This window comes from Hippopotamus amphibius, chromosome 4 (genome assembly GCF_030028045.1).
Source record: "Hippopotamus amphibius kiboko isolate mHipAmp2 chromosome 4, mHipAmp2.hap2, whole genome shotgun sequence".
NCBI classification, from domain to species: domain Eukaryota; kingdom Metazoa; phylum Chordata; class Mammalia; order Artiodactyla; family Hippopotamidae; genus Hippopotamus; species Hippopotamus amphibius.
In genome coordinates, this window is record NC_080189.1 from 142,441,395 (window position 1) to 142,461,488 (window position 20,094).

Here is a 20,094-nt window from a genome sequence, read left to right on the forward strand (position 1 = left end):
TTTGCTATACATAAAATGTTTTCATTTTCATTGCTATTAGTGAATACAACAAAATTCTGTACAAAAATTATACTGATTCAAATACTAAAATAAATGCCACAAGAGATATAATCCAAAACAAAAAAAGAGAGAGAAAAAAAACTTACATAATTTCCATTTTACTTGAGGTAATGGTAAAATTATAAAATATTAGAAAAAATCTACCTCTGTGATAAACAATGATGAGCTGTTCTCCATGTCCTGCCATCGACACGACAGGCCCAGGGAGACTGAAGACCTCTTTCTGAACACCTCCAATGGTAAATAAGCGAAGGAGCAAGGTACTAGTGGCAGCAGCAGCCCATCCCTGACCAAGACATATGGCTTCAACATCTTCATTCTGAGGCACGTCTACTATCCACTCTTTGCTCGAATCCCAAGAACTAAAGTGCAGACAGTGAAGCTTGCTAAAAATTAAAATGACAGACACAACCTTTCATATTTGATATTATACATATATAAACACATAACTAATTATTATACCTAACAACAATCAGTTTATTTTTCTATTATACACAAATAATACAAAAATGTCTTTAAGAAAGTAATTATGAAATATCCTTAAAATGGACTATGTTAAAACCATTAACAGTCATGTTATTGAAGAATATTTAAAGATACAGGAAAATGCTGACAATATAATGTTAAATGAAAAAAAGCACGATAAGATCAGCAAAGTGTGATCCTAGGCTGCAATTACACACAAAAATCAAAACTAAATTTTTAAAAAGGAAGGAAGCATCAAAATGTTAGGCAAAAGTCCTTTCACTGCAAAAAAAAAAAAAAGAAAGAAAAAAAAATTAATACAGGAGAACAAAGAGAAAAAGAAAAAAATCATACATAATCCCACCAGCAAGATTACCAACCACTGCTAATAATCTGATTTGTTTCCAGTCTTTTTTCTTTGCATATACACATACATGTAAGTTACTACGAAACTTAAGATTCAGACCTAGATACTATAGTATTTAGAATCAGAAGCAGTACTGACTTCTTGAACAGTAATTTTAAATTCAAATTTACAATAAAGGGGATAGGAATTCCCTGGCAGCCCAGTAATGAGGATCCCACACTTTCACCGCCAAGGATATGGGTTCAGTCCCTGGTCAGGGAACTAAGATCCTGCAAACTTCCAGCATGGGCCAGGGGTGGGGTAGGGGTGATGATGGTGGTGGTGGTGGTGTGGAGATGGACCTAGAGATTATCATATTAAAGGAAGTAACTCAGAAAGAGAAATACCGTATGATATCACTTACATGTGGAATCTAAAATATGACACAAAACATAGCTATGAACAGAAACAGACTCACAGACACAGAGAACAGACTTGTGGTTGCCAAGGGGAAGCGGTTGGGGGAGACAAGGATTGGCAGTTTGGGATTAGCAGATACAAACTAGTATATATAGCTATACAGAATGGATAAACAACAAGGTCCTACTATATAGCAGAGGGAACTATATTCAATATCCAGTGATAAACCATAATTGAAAAGAATATGAAAAAGAATATGTATACGTATAATTGAATCACTTTGCTGTACAGCAGAAATTAACACAACACTGTAAATTTACTATACTTCCACAAAATATAAAAAAAAATTAGGGGATATAGGGATATATGTATAAACACAGCTGATTCACTTTGTTGTACAGCAAAAACTGGCGCAACAGTGTAAAGCAATTATATTCCAATAAAAAGATAAAAAAATTAAAAATAAAATAGGATAACATTGTATATGACTGTGAAATAATGTATCTAAGAAAACATAGAGATTAATCATCAATTAGGAAATCGTAACAACCTTAACGATCTGAAATCAAAATTGCACATGGAGCCAACAGGGAAGGGGGATGGGGGAGATGGACTGGGAGTCTGGGGTCAGTAGATGCAAACTATTATATATAGAATTGGATAAACAATGAGATCCAACTGTATAGCACAGGGAACTATATTCAATATACTGTGATAAACCATAATGGAAAAGAATATAAAAAGTAATGTATACATATGTATAACTGAATCACTTTGCTATACAGCAGAAACTAATATAACATTGTAAAACAACTATACTTCAATTAAAAAAAACTGCACATGGAAATAAATGTTCTAATTATGTAAGATATTCTGAGTTAGAGACACTGAGTCAACAGTGATTTATTTTAGTAAACTGATTTAATTCAATAAAGTATTGAGTTGATTTTACAATATGTAAATTAGGAAGCCAATTAAAATATTAAAATAACCCAATCTGGTGTTTCTTAGGCTTTAATGCATACTCTATCACCTGAGGATCTTGTTAAAATGCATTTTCTGACTCAGGAGGTTTGGGACTGGGTCTGTGATTCTGTGTTTTCAATACACTCCCACATGACCCATGCCCCTGGTTTTGAGAAGCAAGGAGATAATGTATCCAGTCAGAAGGATTTTAATTTCACAACACCTGGGAGTTAGTAAAATCTATGATCAAGTGTATAAGCACTATGATCAGCTGAAAAAATTAACAGGGCAAGCTGGCTGAAATAACAAAACTGAAGAAAATATTCTTTTCTTCTTTAAAAAAATACAGATTCTGCATTCATTACTTTTCCATCATAATTCTCGTCTCCATATCTACCTACCTACCTACCTATCTACTAACCAACCAATATATCTAAGAAATCTAGTTTTTTAAGTTAAAAAGTCAAAATGACAAATAGTAATAAATAACATTTTTCAGTGTGTTTTTCCTTTTTTTCTTTTTTATAGAGAAGTTTCAAATCTAACCTATAGTGACAAAACCCAGATCAGTAGTTGTCCAAGGCTGGGATTAGATTAACTGTTAATTGTTAACAGTAGTTATATTTGAGAGTAGAATTCTGGGGGCAATTTTCATTCTCTAAAAATTCTGTACTACTTAAGTTTGCTTGTTTACAATTAAGTATATTACTCTTATGTAAGAAGGGGACAATTAGGCAAAAACAGACATATGTTCTGAGGTATTATGGGTCTGCTGCTATTTGTACTAAATTCTTCTTTCCGAAATTCCATACTACAAAAGACATAATTTTGGTTTTTATCTTACAAACCTTTTGTATTGAATTTCAACATTTTAGTCTAACAGTTCAACAGTAACAAATTCTTCCTAATAATCTTGAATTTACCTTGCTAGTTCATCAGTGCTTTCACATGCCAACAAAATAGCTTCATGGGAAAGATCTGCTACTGTATAATTCAAAGTGTTTGATAAGTGTGTTGCATGGTGTATGGAGGTATCATGGAATTCCACATCTATGGCATTGTCTTGCTCATCATTATAGCAGCGAATAATTCCAATAGAGTTCCACACCTACAAACATGTAAGGTTAAATACAAGTCTGAGAAAGATTAAAGTTCTTAGAATCAGCAGGCTAAAACAGTACAAATTAGCAAATAATGTAGTCTGTATCAGGGATTATGTTACGGGAGCAACCACAGTTTACCTACTTCTAAATAGTTTCAGGTAACAGTAACACCAGAGCAACAATTACTAACTTTTCTTTTCCTCATGAGAAGAAGGTACATATATATACTTATTTATTAGCAAATGGAGTATTTTACTTAATTTTCTTAAAAATTACATTACTGTCATAAAAAAATACTTTACAATTGGCCTTTGAACAACCAAACCATTAAATTCCTCAAAAGAAATATTTCAAAAGTTTACTTACTTACAAATATGGATATAAATGACTGCATATTTTTTCGTCCAACTAACTGGTTTATAGTTATGGCATAAATATACACATTTTAAGGTAACATAAATTGATATCATTTGGAAAACTTGTCTTCCACTCATGTACACTACAGGCTCAAACTAGGTAGGGCAGACCCTACTATTTCCTTTCCTTTGCTACAAATACAACTATAAAGTACTTGACAATATTAGAAAAATTAAGCTCTATTACTTGAGGATTACTGATGGCAATATGAAGTTTGTCTTTTATAAATTTATTTATTTATTTATTGGCTGCGTTGGGTCTTTGTTGCTGCACATGGGTTTTCTCTAGTTGTGGCGAGTGGGGGCTACTCTTCATTGTGGTGTGCAGGCTCCTCATTGCAGTGGCTTCTCTTGTTGCAGAGCACAGACTCTAGGCGCACAGGCTTCAGTAGCTGTGGTACATAGGCTCAAGAGTTGTAGTTCACAGGCCCTAGAGCACAGGCTCAATAGTTGTAGCGCACAGGCTTAGCTGCTCTGCAGCATGTTGGATCTTCCTGGAGCAGGGATCAAACCCATGTTCCCTGCATTGGCAGGTGGATTCTTACCACTGCACCACCTAGGAAGTCCCTAAAATTTTTTTTTTAAATAAAATATCATCTTAATATTTATCTACAAATTTATGCCAGGATCATACCATTTAAAAAGGACAACTGTCAAAGTCCTCAGTGGAAAACCTCAAATAATCAACAAATAAAAATATTAAACTTTTTTAGCTCTCAAACTTAAGACGAAGTTAATATAGTCATTCATTCATAAATATATATTGAATGCCTACTGTGCCATACCTTGTTCTAAGTGCTCTCGGTACACAAAACAGAAAAATCTCTATGCTTGTGGAGCATATATTCCGGTGCTTTGGGGAAAAGGAAGAGTTTTTTTTCATAGTACTTATCACCTTCTAACAGTATACTATGTTAGGAGCTGCTTTCTAAAAAACATCTTCTAACTAGTGTTCTGAAATCAGTACAGTCTCCTATATAAAAACTATTATGAGAAATAAAGTTTGAAAGTATAGCCAAGAAGTATTGCAAGATATACAGTCACATTTATTAAGTTCATTATATGACATTTTGCAAAGCAGAATTTTATTCAACACAATATTCAATAATAAGGTTGAAATAAGATCAAAACTGTGAGTTAACCATAAAATAAACCAACCACAAAATTATAATCAACCAAAGTGCTCCAGGCCAGTTAACCAAGGTTTTTTAAAAATATTTTTTACCAAACAAAATTAACTACAATGAAATAAAATGCTTAAAAGTGAGATAAAACTGTTTTAAAGTTACATGTAGATGCAAGGCTTACCATGAATCGGTGAGTGAGATGCAAGGGTGTAGAACCTGACTGGAATGGCTTTTGCCGGGGAGTTGGCATAGGACCATCATAAAATGGCCTTTGGGATGTTGCAACTGGTAGATTGTGAATGCTGCCTGCCTGATCATCTGCCTCCTCTTCTTTGAGAAAACTAGAACCAGTTTTCAGCACTGTAACATCTAGAAAACAAAGAATTATAATTAGAGAATCATAAATACCAATGGCCTTGAAAAAGAAAAGCATTATGAAATCTAATAACCTTGTCCATTCATATTTATTAATACTAACATGCTGTTTGCCTCTTTCACTGTGTTAACACCTGCAGTGATAATTCAAAAGCAATGGAGGGTAAAACTATTGGTACCTTAGCATGAATCAAAGCAGTGGCACCAATCTGTATTAGTATTCAATGTACTGGCAACCAACTGCAGTAAAAACAGTAAAAATATTAATTTTATTAAATCTTGATCTTCGCATAGATTTTCAAAAAATGTTCTGTGTTAAAATGGGAAGTGTGCATAAAGAATTGTGATGGGGGACTTCCCTGGAGGTCCAGTGGTTAAGACTTCATGCTTCCAATGCAGGGAGAGCAGGTTTGATCCCTGGTCGGGGAAGTAAACCCCATATGCTGCTCGGCACAGCCAAAAAATTAAAAAAAAAAAAAAAAAAATTCGTAATGATTGTCTCAAAAAAAAAAAAAAAAAAGCATTTGTGCAACTGATTTGTAAGCTGAAATAGCTAATTTTTTCATGCAACACCATTTTTACTTGAAAGAACACCAGATAAACTATGGTTATACCAACTCAGATACGCGGCAAACATTTTCTTAAAAATGAAGTTAGCTGCTCATTTAAGAAAAATAACTGACAGAACTTGTGGTCAGTGATAAAATTTGAGCTTTCAAATGAAAATCAGAACAGTGAAAAACTTGTATCTGCCACCATGAGCTTGACTGCTTTATAATATTTAAAAACTTCGGATGAGATTGGTGCTGATACTAACAAATATTATTCTGGATAACGTATCAATATTAGGAAGGTCTGCAAAGCTCAGTAAACCAGTATTTTCCAAATTACCAATGCAAATGTGACAAAATCAAACATGGTGGGACTTCCCTGGTGGTGCAGTGGATAAGACTCCATGCTCCAAATGCAGGGGGCCCAGGTTCGATTCCTGGTTAGGGAACTAGATCCCACATGCATGCCGCAATGAAGAGTTCACATATCACAACTAAGGAGCCCACGTGCCACAACTAAGACTCAGCAAAACCAAAAAATTAATTAAAAAAAAAAAGACTCCTAAAAAAATATCAAACATGGTAAAAGATCCATTCAAAGCATAAGTTAGACCAATGGATTTTAATGTAATAGAGTTGAAAAGTTCACCAAGATGTTTTCAGATTCCACACTGCAAGTAATCTTTAAGAAACTATCATTTGCTGTGTTTTGGTGCAGCTTCAAAGAAGAACATCCGCAATTCTTTCAAAAGGCTATTAAAATACTTCTCCCTTTTCAAACTACATACTATGTGTGGCTAAATTTTCTTCACATACTTCAAACAAAAACAATATATGGCAGTAGACTGAATCCTGAAGCACATGAAAGAATCCAGCTGTCTTCTACGCTAAGATTTGCGAAAGGGTAAAATAATATCACTTTTCCAACTAAAGCTTTTATTTTCATAAAAAATGTTATTTATGTTTACATATGAGTTTATTAATGTTACTTGAAAGTGAATAAACATTTTTAAAATTTCTCAGTTTTAATTTCTAACATAGTAAATAGCAAATATAACTCCACGAATAATTTTCTTTGGGGTCCTTAAAAAATTTTAAGAATGTAATGAGCTCCTGAGACCAAACATTTGAGGAGTGCTATCCTATAAACCCTATATATTTTTTTTCTTAATAAAAGCTGTGTTGCGTCTTCATTGCTGCACAGGCTTTCTCTAGTTGTGACGAGCGGGAGCTACTCTTGGTTGTGGTGCACGGGCTTCTCATTGCAGTGGCTTCTTTTTGTTGTAGAGCATGGGCTCTAGGCGCACGGGCTTCACTAGTTGTGGCACATGGGCTTAGTAGTTGTAGCACACAGGCTTAGCTGCTCCGCAGCATGTGGAATCTTCCCAGACCAGGGCTGGAACCTGCGTCCCCTGCATTGGCAGGCAGATTCTTAACCACTACACCACCACGGAAGTCCCAACCCTGTATGTTTTAAACACAGCACAATTTACCACTGTACTTTGGCATTTTATTTGTAATATTCAAATGTGTTAATTTTAGCATATAAGTTGTTGTAATAGTCACTTTATTTAAAGGTTCTCAATTACAATCTCAATATCTGTAACAGATACTGAACTACTGAGGTTACCTATTTATTTTTTTTTTAAACTTTTTAATATTTATTTATTTGGCTGCACTTGGTCTTAGTTGCGGCACATGGAATCTTTGTTGCCATGTGCAGGGTCTTTAGTTGTAGCATGCAGGGTCTTTTTCGTTGTGGCATGCAGGGTCTTTTTAGTTGTGCCCAGGTTACCTATTTCTTGAGTTAGCTTGGTAGTTTGTGTCTTTCAAAGAATTTGTCCATTTTATCTAAGTTGTTGAATTTATGCGCACAAACTTGTTCATAATATTCACCTATTAAACTTTTGTTATTAACTATCTTTGTTACTATCTTTTGTTATTGTGCTATCTTATAGAAATATGTGAGTTATATATGTAATTTAAAATTTTCTAGCAGCCATATTTTAAACAGTAAAAGAAACAGGTGCAATTAATTTTAATAATATACTGCATTTAAAATATAATTTCAACATGTACTCAATGTAAAAAATGACCAAGATATTTTACATTCTCTTTTTTGTACTGTCTTCAAAATCTGGTTGCATTTCATACTTAAAACACATCTCAATTCGAACTAGCCACATTTTAAGTGCTCAACAGCCACAAGTGGCTAGTGGCTACCATATTGGATAGTGAAGGTCTATGGGATACACAGTGATGACACCCCTTTCATTCCTTATATCAGTCATTTGTGTCTTTTCTTTCTTGATCAATCAGGATGGAGATTTATTAATTTTATTGACTGCTTCAAAGAATTAGCTTTTGGTTTTACTGACCTTCTCTATAGCTTTTGGTTTTACTGACCTTCTCTATAGCTTTTGGTTGTCAATTTCACTGAATTCTGCTCTTTATTATGTCCTTCCTTTTGCTTGCTTGGGATTTAACTTCCTCTTCTTTTTCTAGTTTGCTAAAGCAGCTTAGATCATTGTTTTAAAACCTTTCTCAACATATGCATTTAATGCTATAGCTACATTCTACCAATCCCATACTGACTTTAATTGTTTTAATAAAAAATTAAAAATATTGATCAGTAGGATGAATCGTCACATTCACAAAATCAATTCATACCAGCTGAGTTTTCATCATCTTCTAGGATGTGACTTCGCTGTCTAGGACGACCTGAAGCCAACATGAGGTCATCATCATCTTCCTCATCATTTGTAATTCCTTTTGAAAAAGAGCGGGTTTCAACTGCATTGTCATTTAGAAAATCACCAGCATTATTTGTATCATCTCCATCAAAAAGATCATTATAATCCTTTTCTGCTCTGTTAGATACCTTGAACAAATTAACACAAATTACAAAGTATTAGTGAACTATTTAGATAAACACAATAACTCAAAAGGCAATCTTTTATTTTTCTTTCTTTTTTTTTTTTTTTGGTGCATGCGTTAGTTGCTCTGCGGCATGTGGGATCTTCCTGGACCAGGGATCGAACCCATGTCCCCTGCATTAGCAGTCGGATTCTTAACCACTGCGCCACCCAGGAAGTCCCCAAAAGGCAATCTTTTAATATGCACCTATAAACTCTATCAAGTAAGCAAATGCCTTGATACAAATAATTAGCAAATATATTTATGAGGATTGTATTTATATTTATATAAGACCTAGTCCTTACTTTAAGTGTGTTATAGTCTATGGATAAGGTGGACGTATAAGACAGACACGTAAAGAAATACATGTGTATATCCAAAAATAAAGCAAGATTTTATTCCTCACAACCATTCTCCAGAAAAGAAGTCACCAATAAGTACTTACAAAGTCTCTCATGATAAGATATTCTTTCATTTACTTTTATTTTGAACAAGATACTGCTTAGGTAAGATGTTTACTTTAAATGATCTCAGTTAAAGCTCAGTTTGGGGGATATATTTTGATATTTATAGAAGTAAACAAATAGAACCAATAGAAAAACAAAAGTGGCAGATAAATGCAAGTACTGAATGTCACTGTAAACAATTTTTGAGATCACCTTAAAAAGTGAATAGTAAGCAGATACACTGTAAAGATCACAATTATTCCTACAGAATAAATAAAAACTGTACAATGTTAAGTTAATGAAAACTTTAGTTAAATATAAACATCTAATGAGAACACCATTAATGGATTCAAAAGTGACTATACCACAAATCTTTCAGATAGAAGTGCATATAACTGTGTTCTGGAAAGTTGACATTTAAAGAAATAAGCAACAGAAAAAATATTTCTAAATTCATATGCTTAAACATATGATTTAATAACTAAATTAATAACTATTGATAAATGCTATACAAAGATATTTAACTATTTTGTCAATAGTCCTAAAAGTTTATGTATTCAAGCTGGAAAAAACTGTTTTTGGATTTTCTTATCAAAAATGAGGGTTTTAACCTTATCCTTATGATGAGGGCCTTAAAATGTTAAAGCTGTTATAGCAGAAACATGTACTGTGAAGAATACAAGCAAAAAGGAGACAGTGGGCAAACCTGGATAGAAGGGTTAAGGTTTTATAAGAGGTGACTGGTGAATTAAAAAAAAAAAACTTTTTTTTTTTTTTTAATTTTTAAGAATTTTATTGATGGGACTTCCCTGGTGATGCGGTGGTTAAGAATCTGCTCGCCAATGCAGGGCACACAGGTTTAATCCCTGGTCTGGGAAGATCCCATATGCCACAGAGCAACTAAGCCCTTGTGCCACAACTACTGAGGTTGTGCACAACTACTGCCGGTGCTCCGCAACAAGAGCAGCCACCACAATAAGAAGCCCGCACACTGCAATGAAAAGTAGCCCCCACTCGCCATAACTAGAGAAAGCCTGCTTGCCACAACTAGAGAAAGCCTGCGAAGAGCAATAAATAAACCTTAAAAAAATTTTTAATGAAGTATAGTTGATTTACAGGGTTGTGTTAATTTCCACTGATTCAGTTATACATATACGTATTCTTTTTCATATTCTTTGCCATTATGGTTTACCACGGATTACTGAATATAGTTCCCTGTGCTATAGAATAGGACATTGTTATTCAACTAAAAATTATTTCTCAATTTATTCTTCTTTTTTATCCATGTTAGACATGCACATAAATTAGTCAGTGTTACAAGGTTTAATATAAAAATGAAAGCAATCCTCCGCACACCCTCAATTTACTTCTCTGCTCTCTTGTTTCTTTTGATACTTTCCTCCGCACTTGTAAATAATACACTAGTGCAATTTTTTGATTTTTCAGTTTTAATTATCAATTTAATAGATGTTATTAACTTCTCTCTGTTAAGAAAGATGAGGATTCGGTGCCATTTTTCAACCACCACTACTCCCCTTGTACGCATATACACCATTCTCCTACCCCTGTCCACCCAATATAGATATATTCTCATTTTGCTTGGATCAATTTACAGTATTTAGATTTATTATGACCATGTAAACACTATTCACAACTGAATAAAAATTATAATAGCAACATTTATAAAGTGTTGCACTAGAGCCTGTTCTAACTCTTTATACATAATTCACTTAATCCTCACAGTAACCCCACGTGGCAGGCATTATTCCTATCCTCATTTTAGAGATGCAGTGCATAATTATCACTTCTCCTTTCTTTCACAACTTTTTTGTTTTTCCTGGAGTTAAGAATCTCCTCTCTGAAATAATGCTTCCTGACTTCAGACTATACCACAAAGCTACAGTAAAGAAAACAGTATGATATTAGCACAAAAACAGACACACAGATCAATGGAACAGGATAGGAAGCCTAGAAATAAACCCATGTACTTATGGTCAGTTAATCTATGATAAAGGAGGCAAAAAATATATAAGGGAGAAAATACAGTCTCTTCAATAAGTTGTGCTAGGAAAACTGGACAGCTACATGTATAAGAAAGAAATTAGAACATTCTCTAATGCCATACACAAAAATAAAGTAAAAATGGATAAAAGATCTAAATGTTAAAATAAGAAACCATAAAACTCCTAGAGGAAAACGTAAGCAGAACATTCTTTGACATAGTCCTAGCAATATTTTTTTAGCTCTGTCTCCTAAAGCAAAGGAAATAAAAGCAAAAATAAACAAATGAGACCTAATTAAATCAAAAGGCTTTTACACAGCAAAGGAAACCTTCGACAAAACGAAAAGACAACTTACTGAATAGGAGAAAATATCTGCAAATGATATGACCGATAAGGGGTCAGTATGCAAAATACATAAACAGCTCATAGAACTCAACTCAAAAAAACAAAAAACCCAAATAAAAAATGTGCAGGACTTCACTGGTGGTGCAGTGGTTAAGAATCCACCTGCCAATGCAGGGGACACGTGTTCCAGCCATGGTCCATGAAGATCCCACATGCCAAGCAGCAATTAAGCCCGTGTGCCACAACTACTGAGCCTGCACTCTAGAGCCTGCAAGCCACAACTACTGAGTCCAAGTGCCACAACTACTGAAACCCTAGAGCCCATGCGCCGCAACAAGAGAAGCCACCGCAATGAGAAGTCTGCACACTGCAATGAAGAGTAGCCTCTAATAACATAAATTATAATTTTCAAAGAAAGTAATATAGTTTGTGGTGTTTCCCAAATTCCTAAGACCACAGAAAGACTTCAAAGAAACTGTTCTACCCTATTATTTATTACCTTACTGCTTGACATCTTTCTGTTGGGGTCACAAACATTCTCCAGGAGACCTAGATTTCCTTCTGCATCAGTATAAGCTATTTGACCACAAGTAGGATGCCATGACAGGCCACAAATTGCATAACCTTTCTCATGTTTCATCCTAAAAATTAAAAAGTGAATTCTTAAAACATTGTCAAGAAAAATATAAGCTATACATTTCTTTAGGTAAATTTTATTTAGAAAAAGTTTTGATAAACATAGTTGTATGTTTGCATTTTAACAATCTAATGATTGCAAATTTGAAACGTTTAATAATAAAACAAATAAAAATCTAGTAGAAATAAGCAAAAAAGAGACAAAAGATTTACTGAATCATACCTTTCCACGCAATCTTTGGTTTCCACATTCCAAACTATAATTAAACCATTAATACTCCCTGCCGCTAAATATTGTCCACAAGGAGACCAGGTTACTATATTCAAGGTCTAGTAAAGAAAAACAATTAGTAACAATTTCATATAATTTAAAACTAAAAACTCATTTTATTACCAAATTCAAATTTTTCTAACCCTTACTGTATGTAATTTCTAATTAAGTCTGATACACAAACGCCAAGACAAAGTATGCTTATTTTTTAACTTTCTTTTTTAATAACATTTAACAACCAAAGTAATAGCAGCTATTACTTTATCATGATAAAATTATACTAGCACAATTTTAAAAGCAAAATCTAAAAAATGTTTTTATCCTGGAAAGAGAGACAAGTTATCCTCTTAGCAGTCACCACCAAGATGAAGAGAACTAGGAAGTGATGTGAATCATACTAAGCCACTGCAGTGGGGGGAAACACAGACTAACAGCCTTTCCTGCTCTAAAATTCCAGTGTCTATTATCACAAGTCTCAATGAAATTCACTTAACAATAAACGTTAATTACTGGTAACGTGGGAATTACCTATTCTAATACTATGCTAGGGTTAAATCTCACTTCTCATAAATTAAAATATTTTTTTTACCAAATTTCACAAAGGAGAAAGGTCAGATAGGACCTAGCAAAGACTTATCTACTGTCCAGTTACTGGCTAAGTGGACACATGCACAGCTGTCTGGAGTTGTTCTCCATTTCCAACAACATTTAACTGCAATTGTAGTAAAGCAAAGTATGCATTAAATATTCCCATTAGCCTACTGAAAGTATCACTTACAAAACCTACCTGAGAGATGAAATTATCTGAAAGATCAAATTGATTACTCCAAGTTTCTCTTCTATATAGCTTAACAGATTTTTCCACAGGAACTGCTAGTAACTATTAGGAAAGATAAATGATTTAAACAAAGTTTACATTAAATTAAGTTTAAAGAGAAAAAAGGCAGAAAAGTCATCCAACTAAGACTACAAAACATAAAGGCAAATTTGTATTTTAATCAGCAACTAACAAAACTCAGAAAGTTACTTAAAATTTTGATAAGCAAAGAACAGGTGATGATCACTGTACTGCTTGCACTGAAAAACAGAGCACTTATAGATACTAGTGTTTTTAATACTACTTCTTAAGGAATATAAGCCTTTGGATCTAAAAATTCATTTTACTTGCTGCAAGGAGAGAAATAGAGCCAGCATACTTTGAATACCTTAGGAAAAGGAAACTTCTTACATATTCTTCTAAAGAAAGAGATTAGTAGAAAAAATTAAAATGGCATATTCTTTCCATGCTTATCAAAAAAAAAAGAAAACTATATTACTTATGAATAGTAAAACTATGTTTTTAAATTTTTTAAATTAGATTAATTAACGTTTTCATAAGCAAAGAAAAAATACATACTGGATCTCCCAACTATCACTTTAGTGCAGAATGTACCCATAAAAGTTTACATTACACAAAAGGTCTTACATCAAAAAGAAAGTCTCCCTCTAATCCCTAAATCCTACTCCTACTTCCCAACACAAGCACAGACTACACAAGAATGCATATGTACATATACACAAGGAGACACAATTAATAAACAGTAGCATTCTATCTACTATCTATACCTACTGCTGTACAGCTTGATGTTTTTGATATGTCTAAAGATTGATTATTCCATGTGAAGATACACAGATATACCTCATTCTAACAGTTGCAGAGTATTCCACTTCCAGGAATAAATTCCACAATTTATTTAACCAGTTCTTTACTAATGAACATTTAGGATGTTTACAATCTTTTGCTACTACAAACAATGGTACATTTTCATTACACATAGTCTGTAGTGCATATGTGTAAATTTATAGACTATATGCCTAGAACTAGTACTATTGGTCATTCATTCTAATAAAAACTGCCATGTCCTCTTCCACACAGCGTCTATCAAACTTTTGATCTCTGACCATGTGACAAACGAAAAATATACAATCATGTTTCAATGTGTATTTCTTTTAGTATGAAAGGTTGCATGTATTTTCATATGTTAAAAGCCAGCACTGTATCTTTTTCTGTACACTGTCTGCTCATGTCCTTGTTCATCTTTTTATTGGGATCTTAATGATTTATGAGAATTCTTTGAATATTAAGGAAAATAGCTCTGTCATATTGTTTCAAACTTTTTCTCAGTTTATCATTTATCCTTTGACGCTAAAATATTTATTTTTTACTTTTCATATTATTGAGTTCATAAATTTTTTCTCAAAATTTTCACATATACAGAGAAGTTGAAAAAAATAATACAGCAAATACCTATATAATGAGATTCACCATGTGACAGGAAGTCTCCAAAATGGTTCTGCGTAATTCTCACCTCCTGGTATTCATGCCCTTTGCCAGTAAATAATCTCCTTTTCTCTACCTTCATAATACACTAAATTCCCACATATGCTGGATCTATTTCCCTCTCTGTTTAATAGATATCTGTCTATCCATGAGTTAGCGGCAAACTTTTAATTCCCATGTTATACCTGACTTAATTAAACCTTATCACTTTTTTTCCAAGACTTTAGTTTTCCATATGGCTTTAGAATCAGACATGTCCTCCCAAACATCTTACTGATATTTTATATTGAATGTTCTCAAGATTATATATAATTTAGGGGAGAACTGACATCTTTATATCAAAAATTCATTTCTAAGAATAGGATATATTTTTCTATGTGTTTTTCTAAATGTTGCCATTTGCAACAACATGGATGAACAGTCAGACAGACAAAGATATACTGTATGTTATCATTTACATGTGGAATCTAAAAAAATAAAAATAAGTAAATAAAATGAATAAATATAACAAAATAGAAACAGACTCACAGATATAAAGAACAAACTAGTGGTTACCAGTGGGGAGAGGAGAAGGGCAAAACAGGGGTTGGGGATTAAGAGGTACAAACTATTATGTATAAAATAAATAAGCTAAAATCATATATTGTATAGCACAGGGAATACAGCCAATATTTTATAATAACTTTAATGGAATATAATCTAGAAACATTTTGAATCGCTACGCTGTACATCTGAAACTAATATAATATTGCAAATCAACTATACCTCAATAAATAAATAAATACATAAATAACAAAAAAAAGAGTGGGATATTTTTTTCTATTTAAGTCTTCCTTCGCTCTTCTTGGTAGTATGTTTAAGTTTTGTTTATACAGCTCTTTCACATTTTTTGGTAAGTTTATTCCTAGTTATTTTATCTTTTTTGATTTCACAGTTAACATTATATTTTCCCACCGTATTTTCTAAATGGCTGTTGTTTGTAATAGCACTGTTACTGATTCTGTATATTAATTTTGCTTCCAACTACCTTACTGAATTTTCTTACTAGTAACACTTTCCCCCCCAGTTAATTTTCTTGGGATTTCCTTGTATACAAGCATTTCATTTGCAAACAATGAGCATTCTCCTTCCCTTCTTTCAAACCTCTCATATCTTTCTACCAACTGTATCAGCTAGTACCTCCAAAATGTTAAACACATGTAGTAAGAGTTAACATAACAAAACTGTTTCCAAAGCTGTTCCATTAAACACGAATGTAAAGAAGAAGGTAAAATCAATTCATTCCTGCAAAATGTACTCTTCAAAAAAGAACCTTTAAAAAGTTGAAATGTTTCTTAAAGCATTTCAATAAGAATTAATTTGCTTGGCGCTCTAAAAGTTATAATCTAAATGAAATAGTTACAATTAAAAAAACTATTCTTACATTCAAAGATAACAAGGACTGGAATATATAATTAAAACAAAATAAGTCACTCACCTTCCCATGTTTTGGTTGCCAAGCAAGTCTGCAGATTGATTTTGCATTTATCACATCACTGCATTTTTGTAGCAGTGGCCAACTAATAACACATGTCTGATTTAAAAAAAACAACAACAATAAGAAAATTTAGGTCTTGTGACTGAAAAATAATCTTTTTAAATAAATAAAAATGAAAAATAAAATGCCAAAAAATTTATTTCCCTTTATGAAAATTCTCCCAAAAAGATATGCAGCACTGAATACATTTAATAAGTGGTTTCTTCAAACTGATTTACAGCTTGGAAAAAAGCAACTTAATTCACTTTAACCTAATTATAATATTTGTTTTACCTAAGTTACTTTAAGTTTTTCACAATTATAAAGAGCACAAGTCTTAAATAATTAACTCAGAGTATTTCCTATGTAGAATAAGTAAACAATATACTCATTGAATAAACGTATACAAACAAAAAAAAACCCAATACATTAAAATCTTACAAAGTAACTATGAAAATAAACTTGAGACATCTACTATAAGATGTTAAGGTGTCAAAGTCAACCCTTTCAAACAGTTGAAACATGAGAGAAGTAACTGTGGCTATGAGCTGAAGCATACCTGTGGGGGATGCTTTTCTCATCAGCCACATCATTCCTAGAAGTGCCAAGTCTTCTCTGATTGCCTCCAGAAGAATTAACTATTCCCTCTGCCAACCCAGAAAGCATTTCTTCTTACCTCCTTTAAACTACTATCAGGCGGGGTTAGAATAAGTACTGTGACTCTCTAAATCAAGTGTGGCCATGCCTTACTTTCATATCCCCAACACCTTATAAATATATCATGATTGAATTTCCCTCACCAACTTACAAAACCTAACAATGAAATATAAATCCATAATTTCCTTTGTGATTGGGTACAAAATCAGTTAGTCTTCAACATATTTACTTCTGCATAGATTATCGTGGAATTTGATCACAAAACCAGTATTTAACGCTACTCAAAAGAAACTATGAAGAAAAAGAATTATTAATTTCATTCAATAATACATTATGTAACATCCAATATGTGATGGAAATAGGCAAAAAGTTTTAAATTCAAATTAATGAGTTTACCTGATCTGAAACTTGCCACACCTTGACAAATCCATCACAACTAGCTGATGCCTGCAGGAATAAAACAATAGATTTCTCTATAGTTACAGCCACAATACTATATGGAAACTGGTTCAATTGATAAAGAGGCTTTTATCAATTGTGTGAAATTTTCTAATTCTCTTACAGTTTTAAACATATTCACAAAAAATGCAAAAAAAGATGGAAAAAAAAAGATTACCAGAAAGATGTCTTTAGGGTCAAAGGAAAGACTTAAAACAGGGGCATCATGTCCTCGAAATGTTTTCTGTTGGCTGCAATCCATCACATCCACAACTTTGACTAGAAAATCACTAAGAACAAGAGTAATGTACATCAATAAATGCCAATACAAAAAGCTCTCAAAAGCTATGACCCAAATATTTCAAAATAATAAGATTAAATGCCGTAATTTCTTTATAGCAACATGTGAAATTTGGCACCCATATCTAATAATGTGCCTTTTAGTTTTTCTCTATAAAGATGCTAAAAACATAACTCTAGATTTCCCATCAGTTAAAATACAAATACTTTTAAGAAGTTCCTTCCTTAGTTAAATCTTAAGCTTCTATTATTTGCTAACCTAATTACAGCCACAACCATTTTTAAAAGCACTATGCCTTTTACTCCAACTCAGCAACTCACCAATTACACTTTTCTCCTATGACAAGTAAGCATCAAGAGAAACAACAAATCCTGATTGTAAAGTCTAAGTTCTACCTAAAATAATTTTTTAAATTTTGTATCCAACTATTATCTTTCCCCAATCTTTTCCAGCATTTACTGAGCAGGCTGTCAGCAAAGCAATATACCTCAGTTCACAAAGAAGCACAAGTTTGTCATGAAAAACCTTTATGGAAAAAAGACTTGAATATAATAATTAAATAACAACAACAATACAGAAGGAATACAGTCCTGAAAATGTTACCCTGAATCCAACGAATGAGGCCATTTTGTTCTAATATTATTTCATTTTCTGATATCAAAGAGCCTTACCTAGATCCAGCAGCAATTTTTGCACCATCTCCATTAAAGACCACATGATTTGCATTTGTGGTGAAGCGAGTCAATATACCATCTGGAACTCCTTCAGGAAACGTGTGCACTTGAACAGTATTGTTAGATACTGCAGTGACCAATTTCCCATTCTAAAAGAAAAATAAAAGAAGCACTGGCAAAAAAATAATTAATTGGGAGTCTCTCCATAGCTAAAAATTCCATAAAAAAAAAAAAAAAGACTTATAAATGTAGTTCATGTCAAGAGAAAAATAGGGGCTTCCTAGGTGGTGCAGTGGTTAAGAATCCGCCTGCCAATGCAGGGGACACGGGTTCGAGCCCTGCTCCAGAAAGATCCCACATGCCTCGGAGCAACTAAGCCCATGTGCCCCAACTATTGAGCCTGTGCTTTAGAGCCCATGAGCCACAACTATTGAGCCCACACACTGCAACTACTGAAGCCCATGTGCCTAGAGCCCGTGCTCCGCAACAAGAGAAGCCACGGCAATGAGGTGCCCGTGCACCACAACAAAGAGTAGCCCCCACTCACTGCATCTAAAAGAAAGCCTGCGCACAGCTAAAAAAACCCAACACAGCCAATAAAATAAATTAATTAATTTAAAAAAAAAGAGAGAGAGAGAAATAATCACTCAATGTACAACTTTTCTGAAATGGCTTATTAGCAAGAAAAATGTACTTGCTGCCTTTAGAAAATTTAATTCCCCCCTCATCAGCCAAACTTCTAGCCTCTGATTTTTTTTGTACTTCTGGCAAGAAAAATATTTAAATAGTTTTTATGGATTCCCAAATGTCATAAAAAATGAGACTCAGAACAAGAAAACACAGCTAATCTCAATGAGGGAAGAACACAATGGACACACTATTAGTACTGCCCTATGTTTCCAAAAGACAATCATTAGATGTCTTTTTAGAGTAGGGTAAAGTCTAAATGCAGAATCCATGGCTCCTTTTTTTTTTTTTGGCTGAGCCTCAGGGCATGTGGGATCTTAGTTCCCCAACCAGTGAGAACTTACTATGTAATCTGACCTTCCTCTGAGCTTTGATTTTTCCCAAGAATAAAACGGAGATAATTCTGTGTACCTCTCCTTACCTTTGTTAAACACAATATAAAATACTATGCAAACATTAACTATCACTACCCACAAATATGTTGATACATCCCAGTTTCACTACTTTGGAGGGTGATTTTTTTTCTGTTTTGTTCTCAAATAAAGCACCTAATTTACTTTCCTATACCACTGAATCCATAAAGTAGGCATTTATAAGCAACTGTGTTTTAAATGAAACACACCCTAAAACTGTCAACTTTGCATGGCTATTTGGTAACATTATTTCATTGAAGTAATGTTAAACTTCATTCCCAAGCCAAACATTTTAGCACTGAACATGGGACTTGCAGTGGCTTGAATAGTGGCCCCTAAAAGACATATCTAAATCCCAAGCCCAGGTACCTGTTACCATAGTCCTAGGAAACTACTATAAACTCATTTTCATTTTTTTCTTCTTTAAAGTCTTTTTCATATACAAAAGTGGTGCACACTTATTGTAGAAAAAGAAAATAACAATATGAAACTATCCTGAACAGACAGTGAGTTTCCCTACTCTTGTGAAGTAATTTCCATTAACGTGTTGGGGTTAAGTCTTTTTAACTTTCTTCTATACATATGCAAATTACAAATATTTGTGTACTTAAATCCTTTATTTTAACAAACATAAGACTATAC

The 20,094-nt window shown here is 33.3% G+C and overlaps 1 protein-coding gene across 3 annotated transcripts in view; it reads right to left on the bottom strand.

Moving 5' to 3' along the window:
• The window catches only part of WDHD1 (WD repeat and HMG-box DNA binding protein 1), a 60,784-nt gene that overhangs the window by 28,926 nt on the left and 11,764 nt on the right, over positions 1-20,094 (bottom strand). For 2 of the 3 annotated variants that reach the window (XM_057732523.1, XM_057732521.1), the window contains exons 4-14: positions 18,350-18,501; positions 17,556-17,667; positions 17,336-17,386; positions 16,244-16,339; positions 13,234-13,326; positions 12,399-12,505; positions 12,039-12,180; positions 8,500-8,710; positions 5,085-5,272; positions 3,181-3,365; positions 205-446 (exon numbers count right to left, since the gene is read on the bottom strand). In XM_057732523.1, coding sequence (XP_057588506.1) covers positions 205-446; positions 3,181-3,365; positions 5,085-5,272; positions 8,500-8,710; positions 12,039-12,180; positions 12,399-12,505; positions 13,234-13,326; positions 16,244-16,339; positions 17,336-17,386; positions 17,556-17,667; positions 18,350-18,501 — 1,579 coding nt within the window. The remainder of the gene's footprint in view (positions 1-204; positions 447-3,180; positions 3,366-5,084; positions 5,273-8,499; positions 8,711-12,038; positions 12,181-12,398; positions 12,506-13,233; positions 13,327-16,243; positions 16,340-17,335; positions 17,387-17,555; positions 17,668-18,349; positions 18,502-20,094) is intronic. The other variant, XM_057732522.1, reaches the window with a different exon arrangement.